Source organism: Galeopterus variegatus, unplaced genomic scaffold (assembly GCF_000696425.1).
Source record: "Galeopterus variegatus unplaced genomic scaffold, G_variegatus-3.0.2 Scaffold407, whole genome shotgun sequence".
Classification (NCBI taxonomy): Eukaryota; Metazoa; Chordata; class Mammalia; order Dermoptera; family Cynocephalidae; genus Galeopterus; species Galeopterus variegatus.
The window spans coordinates 577,544-584,400 of record NW_007726518.1 but is presented as its reverse complement, the minus strand read 5'-3'; the positions used below and the strand labels follow the sequence as shown (position 1 = coordinate 584,400).

Sequence of the window (6,857 nt, the reverse complement as noted above, 5' to 3'; positions counted from 1 at the left end):
ACATAACAGGAAAACATCTCACATTGGTAAAATCTGTGCTGTTAAAATATTGATGTGTACAAATAGTAGTATAAATAAACTTTAAGAGACGGGGTTATTTAGAAAATGTAATATATGTAATATATAATATATTATATATAACATGTTTAATGCACACATATAATATATATTGTATATGTATGGTGTATAATATGTGTAGATCTTTATAATTTATAGCTGAAGGCCAATTCCTACCTTCAAACACATTTAGATAAAAATCTCCTTAAAGGTTATTTCAGATCTATCCTTAATAGTTCTTTTTCCACCTACATGACAAAGTCACAGGTGCCACTAAGAACGCTGGCATGTTCCATGTCTGAGGAAGTAAAATCCCCACTTCTCCCGTGTCCCCAGCATGCATCTAACTCTGCTGAGCCAGGGAGTGAATTCTCACTGGAATGCTGTATCACAGTCTGTTGGAATAACGTTAAGATATTTCTTTCTAGGGGCCGGCCCGGTGACGCACTGCTTCAGTGCGCCACTTGGGAGCGCAGCGGCGCTCCTGCCGAGGGTTCGGATCCCACATACAGACTGGCCGCTCACTGGCTGAGCGAGGGGCGGGTGCAGCACTGAGGGTTGTGATCCCGTTGCCGGTCCCGGTCCAGTACGGGCACGTCACTGAGGGTTGCGATCCGTTGCCGGTCACGAAAAAAGACAAAAAGGAAAAAAAAAAAAAAAAAGATATTTCTTTCTAGAATACTTCTCATGTGGAATTTGGAAGTCTTTTGAAAATGTTAATGAAGCCCTGACCAGAAACCTGTGAATGTAGGAAAGATTAAACTCCATTTTTCACAGGTTGAGAAATTTAAGTACAAAAACTTCATGCTAAATTCCCAGGAGAAAAGAACATTTTCAGAAAGTTAGTCTTTCAGAGAACAGCAACCTGAGAGTTGTATATTCATTTTAGAGAGAACCAAATCTTTCTCTCCCGATCTATTCAGAATTTTTAATGACAGTTCTCTATTCCACATGTCCTGTCCTGTTTTAGCCAAAAAGCACCACTTGGTCAAAACTGAAAGGCTGTCAGGGGAAACACTCAAATCAACAACTGTCAAGAAAGGAACCGCCCCTTCCTTCAGATGTTCTGCTGCTTTAAATGTTTTGGGTGAAGGAATGTGAATTTTTAACTGAGATAGTCTATGAAATATTGTTTGCCAATGCGGCTGGAAAAATTATCAGATGTTGCAGGAGAATAGAAGAATAGTTTGTGTTTTGCTTTTTATTTTTTTAATTCAAAGTAGACCCTGAACAATACACCTTGCAGACTTGTCTCTAGCATATCAAAATATTACCTTGATGGTAAATGTTTTAGCCAAACAGGTAGCTTTTGAACAGGTAGCAGGGAGAGGGGGAGAAGAAAATTTGATCAGCATAAGTCAAAAAACCAAATGGACTGATTTTTTTGTTTTTCTGAAGTGACCACCTTATTTTACTATGTTTTATATGTATAAAATATTAAAGTTGGGGGCAGGGAGAGGGGGAGAAGAAAATTTGATCAGCCTAAGTCAAAAAACCAAATGGACTGATTTTTTGTTTTTCTGAAGTGACCACCTTATTTTACTATGTTTTATATGTATAAAATATTAAATTCCTACCAGGAAATATCCTCTTATAACCCAATAGCTTATTCCCTCTGTCTTGCTTCTAAATTCATTTTCTTTAACTGTAATTTCTTCCAATGATTGAAATTTATATTTGAGGCATTAATGACATATCCAGTCAATTCACTGGTTCTGCTCTGTTTTCCTCCCAGGCTCTAAGCACTACTCCAAATACAGGAAAATCAAAGACCATTGGGTTTAATGATGATTTAAATTTAAGTTACAAACTTAAAGATAAATTCCAAATTTTGTGCTTTGAAGCTGCACTATTTCTATTTGGAAACAAAAAGAAAACCCTATTACTTAACAGAGAAAAAGAATAGAACTTTGGGTATGAGCAAGCTGGCATTCTTTCTTGCCACTTTGACTCCCTCTCAGGAGGGAGGAATGTTCTGAACACTAATCCTGCTGAACTGCAGCCCTGTCCAGCACAGGGCATAGGCCTGAACCTCAGCAGAACCACCACACCGGGGCCAAGAGCGTGCCTGGAGATGTAGCATAGGATTTATTCCTGGGTGTGGAACAGGCCAACAAGCCTCCAATTTCAACAAAAAGCAACCCAGTGTAGTTACACTGGGCTCAGCCTATTTGGCTATATTTACCCATTACTTAGTCAGGAGCATTAGATTACCAAAGAGAAATGTACCCAGAACCAATCAAGAAAGGTAATGTCAACCTGAGCTTAGAAAAATATCCGAATACGTTGTCCACGGTGATATTTGTTTTGAGAACATCTCCATCTGAAGACTGCAGGCACACTCACCGATCAATGAAGTAGCCAATAACAGGGCTCTCGGTGGTCGTGTTGGGTGGCTTCCAAGTCACAATGACATAATCTAGGTTTGCATCGTGACACTTCAGGTCCATGGGTGCTCCAGGAGCCCCTGTGACCAATGGGTCAGCATCTAGGGAAGAGGAGAGAAAAGATATATGTTCACAGTCATTTAAAGCATGGGATCATATCAAAGCCAGCCCACAGCTTCTTCAAACTCAGATCCTATCTGCTTGATTTGATCCACTGTTTAATCTTCATGTTGAAATTTCTTGAATATTTATGGATTCGTGTGGATTGGTGAAAAGAAACATAAATATATTTATGAGTTTAAACACTCAAAACACTTAATCCTCTATACAATGCTCGAGTCTACCATTTTTCATAATCAAATCCAAAATTAAAGTTCACCTCTTGATTGCATGTGGTCACATAATAGCATATTGTCAAGATTTACTGATGAAACAATAATAATTCAGCCTTTTTAACACTTGAGAGATATTAGTTTAGATACCTTTATATTTTAAAAGATTTAAAAAAATTTTTTCCACAACTTGTGAGAAAATGTTTGGGTCAATACCCCATTCATTTCACAGTCTATTTATGATGGTAACGCAATTAAGTTTTCTTTTCAAATTTTAATTACAGCTGCACTAAAGACCAACAGAGCTATTTAGAAAGTTAATAGGCTGAACATTTAATTTCCTTATCTAAAATATGTATTTATTCAGTGATCATGGCTGTTCTGTTATACATTCTTGGCAGTGTAAGCATTATACAGTTTCATGTTCAAGTCTCCTCGGCATATTAAAAGCTAAGGATTTCTTGGCATAGGGACAAATATTTTCTCTTACATTCAAAATCTTCAGAAAGTAATCGAAACGGCTAAAATCCCCCATACTTTCATTATCTTCTTCCTCTTGGTGATGCTGAATAAGGCAATTTAAGCTATGTTGCATTTATTGCATTTTTATGGGGCAAAACATCTTGCCAGAAGGCATGTGCACAGAAAGAAAGGTACATTTTAATGCCAACCTAATAAAAATGGTAAAGCTATGTGTAAGTGTCTAAAATCACAGCCTTACAAGCTGATGTTATCTTGTGGGAAGTGCAGAAGGTGAGATGCACCTGTTTATTTCACATTTGATCTTTTCATTTTAAGATAAAATATTCCCGGGCCGGCCCGGTGGCGCACTGTTACAGTGCGCCGCTTGGGAGTGTGGCGGCGCTCCCGCCAAGGGTTCGGATCCCACATACAGATCAGTTCCCGCTCACTGGCTGAGCGAGGTGCGGACGCAACGCCGAGGGTTGCAATCCCATTGCCGGTCCCGGTCCGGTACCGGCGCGACACTGAGGGTTGCGATCCGTTGCTGGACACGAAAAAAGATAAAAAGGAAAAAAAAAAAAGATAAAATATTCCCTAATGATACAGCACCTCCTTTGAACTCTGATCTAACTAACGTAGTGTGGAAAAAGCAACATACTGATGGAGTTCTTGTGTTACACATGCTGGAGCACCTGAGCAGCAAATAAGGACAGGCCAACCAGGACAGAGAGCAGAGCAGCCCAGAAGGACCTGCGGGACTCAGGACAGCTGCTGCGCCCAACTGGAACAGGAGTGTTCTGGTCTCTTCATGGTAGATTCAGCTGAGCCTCAGAGAGGAGGCAGCCTCTAAATTCCGAGCTGCAGCAGTGCAACCTCAGGCAGAGGCAGGGAAGGGTGAAACCGAGCCCATCCCAAGTGGTCAAACGTCGCCAAATCACTGTGACAGCAAGGGAACACTCACTTTCTGGGCTCTATCAGAATTTAACCACCAGCCCCTTCATCTTACAGACCTTCCTGATGCCTCTGAGCCTCAATGTCTGTATGTGAGAAACTGAGATCAATATTTCCTTATAAAACTGTTATAAGAATTTTAGATCATATATACATATGTATGTATGTACAGGTATGTTCATATACACATATATGCATACTTGTGTATATACACCTATATCCCCACATATATGAGATAGGCATTATACACACACACATATACAGGTGTGTGTGTGTGTGTGTGTGTATAGTGCCTAACACTGCCTAGTAGTATATCATAAATTTTGCTTTTCTTTTCATAAAATGGGATTAATATAACCTTCGTCATGAGTCTGTTGCAAGGATTAAATACACGTAGGACACTGAGCACATTGCCTAACATAAAGCATCAGTAATTTTGGGCCGCCCTTATTAAAGTTGTCTTAAACACAAATTTAATTGAAGCCGGTGGTAACAATTACAGCAGTTGTAGTCATCATCTCTTCCTTCTAAGCCAAAGTCTAGAGGGAGGGAGGAGCTGCCAGGGAGACATGAGGCCCCTCGCCAACTGGAACAGGAGTGTTCTGGTCTCTTCATGGTAGATTCAGCTGAGCCTCAGAGAGGAGGCAGCCTCTAAATTCCGAGCTGCAGCAGTGCAACCTCAGGCAGAGGCAGGGAAGGGTGAAACCGAGCCCATCCCAAGTGGTCANCAACCAGGACAGAGAGCAGAGCAGCCCAGAAGGACCTGCGGGACTCAGGACAGCTGCTGCGCCCAACTGGAACAGGAGTGTTCTGGTCTCTTCATGGTAGATTCAGCTGAGCCTCAGAGAGGAGGCAGCCTCTAAATTCCGAGCTTCAGCAGTGCAACCTCAGGCAGAGGCAGGGAAGGGTGAAACCGAGCCCATCCCAAGTGGTCAAACGTCGCCAAATCACTGTGACAGCAAGGGAACACTCACTTTCTGGGCTCTATCAGAATTTAACCACCAGCCCCTTCATCTTACAGACCTTCCTGATGCCTCTGAGCCTCAATGTCTGTATGTGAGAAACTGAGATCAATATTTCCTTATAAAACTGTTATAAGAATTTTAGATCATATATACATATGTATGTATGTACAGGTATGTTCATATACACATATATGCATACTTGTGTATATACACCTATATCCCCACATATATGAGATAGGCATTATACACACACACATATACAGGTGTGTGTGTGTGTGTGTGTGTATAGTGCCTAACACTGCCTAGTAGTATATCATAAATTTTGCTTTTCTTTTCATAAAATGGGATTAATATAACCTTCGTCATGAGTCTGGTGCAAGGATTAAATACACGTAGGACACTGAGCACATTGCCTAACATAAAGCATCAGTAATTTTGGGCCGCCCTTATTAAAGTTGTCTTAAACACAAATCTAATTGAAGCCGGTGGTAACAATTACAGCAGTTGTAGTCATCATCTCTTCCTTCTAAGCCAAAGTCTAGAGGGAGGGAGGAGCTGCCAGGGAGACATGAGGCCCCTCGACTGGCATCCCCCCTGCTGGATGCCTCTCTCAAGAGAATTCCCCCAAGAATGAGTAATTCCAGTACATTCACTCTTAGGATTCGCTTCATAAATTCTAATAATTTTATGAATGACTAGAAAGACAAAAGATTATGATTCTGATCTGTTCCAAATTGCATCTTACTTATTTCATCCACTCATTGTCATGTGCAACCTGATGTGCTGCGCACCTGGGAAATACCTACTTCACATCAGGTAAGTTTCCAAGGAGTAAAAACCGTCTTTCAACCTTGCTGCTCCTTTTGCCCAGTCCCTTCATCTTTATGGGTCCCCTCCTACCACACATGCTCAGGTCTGCACTGCGACGATGCCACACTCGCCCCCCGCACGCACCTCTGACAAACAGGAAGGCACTGTGGTCGCTGACTCCGCCTCGCGACACAATCCTCAGCGTGTACAGGCCTTCGTCGTCCTTGTTCAGGTGGCTGAAGGACAGGGAGGCCTGGCCTTCTCCAAAGAACATCTTTGTCCACTTTGACTCTTTCAGGAGCACATCTGAAATTGCATTAAAATTCAAAAATTGCTTCAGAAATCGCCCAGTGAATTAAAGAAGGCCTAAGAGGAGATTTGTGCGATCTCATGGTGAGACGGGACTGTCAAGCCAGACGCTGAGAAACAAAGCTTTGACTTCATAAAAATCTGAAAGCTGTTTTACACGTAAAGTTCATGCACAGATGAAGCACCAAGAGTGAAAAAGAATTTGCAGCTCAGAACTAAGGTTACTATTCAGAGGGTATAGAGACAGCACGTGTTGCGAAATGACCACTAGCTTCGACTCAGGTGAACCAGGTTTACTTGCTGGCTCACTGCTCCTCAGCAGAATGGCAGTTATCTAAGCCATTTCCTCATCTACCACAGTGACTCTCATAGTATCTAACCTGTAGGTGGTGTCTAATAGTAGCTGACCTTCCTTAGAAGACAACACGCCATCCTACAGAAAGCGCTTACCCCAGATGCCGGCCGAGGGACAGTCTTCCATCACTGTGACTTAGAAACAAATAATAAAAGTACCAACAACTTGGGCTGGCCCGGTGGCGCACTGCTACAGTGCGCCGCTTGGGAGCGTGGCAGCGCTCCCGCCG

The 6,857-nt window shown here is 41.9% G+C and overlaps 1 protein-coding gene across 1 annotated transcript in view; it reads right to left on the bottom strand.

The window, feature by feature from the left end:
- Window positions 1–6,857, bottom strand: part of MYOM2 (myomesin 2) — a 107,073-nt gene that overhangs the window by 71,827 nt on the left and 28,389 nt on the right. Inside the window, exons 7-8 of the mRNA XM_008568408.1 lie at window positions 6,109–6,270; window positions 2,404–2,545 (exon numbers count right to left, since the gene is read on the bottom strand). Of these exons, the coding sequence (XP_008566630.1) occupies window positions 2,404–2,545; window positions 6,109–6,270 (304 nt within the window). The remainder of the gene's footprint in view (window positions 1–2,403; window positions 2,546–6,108; window positions 6,271–6,857) is intronic.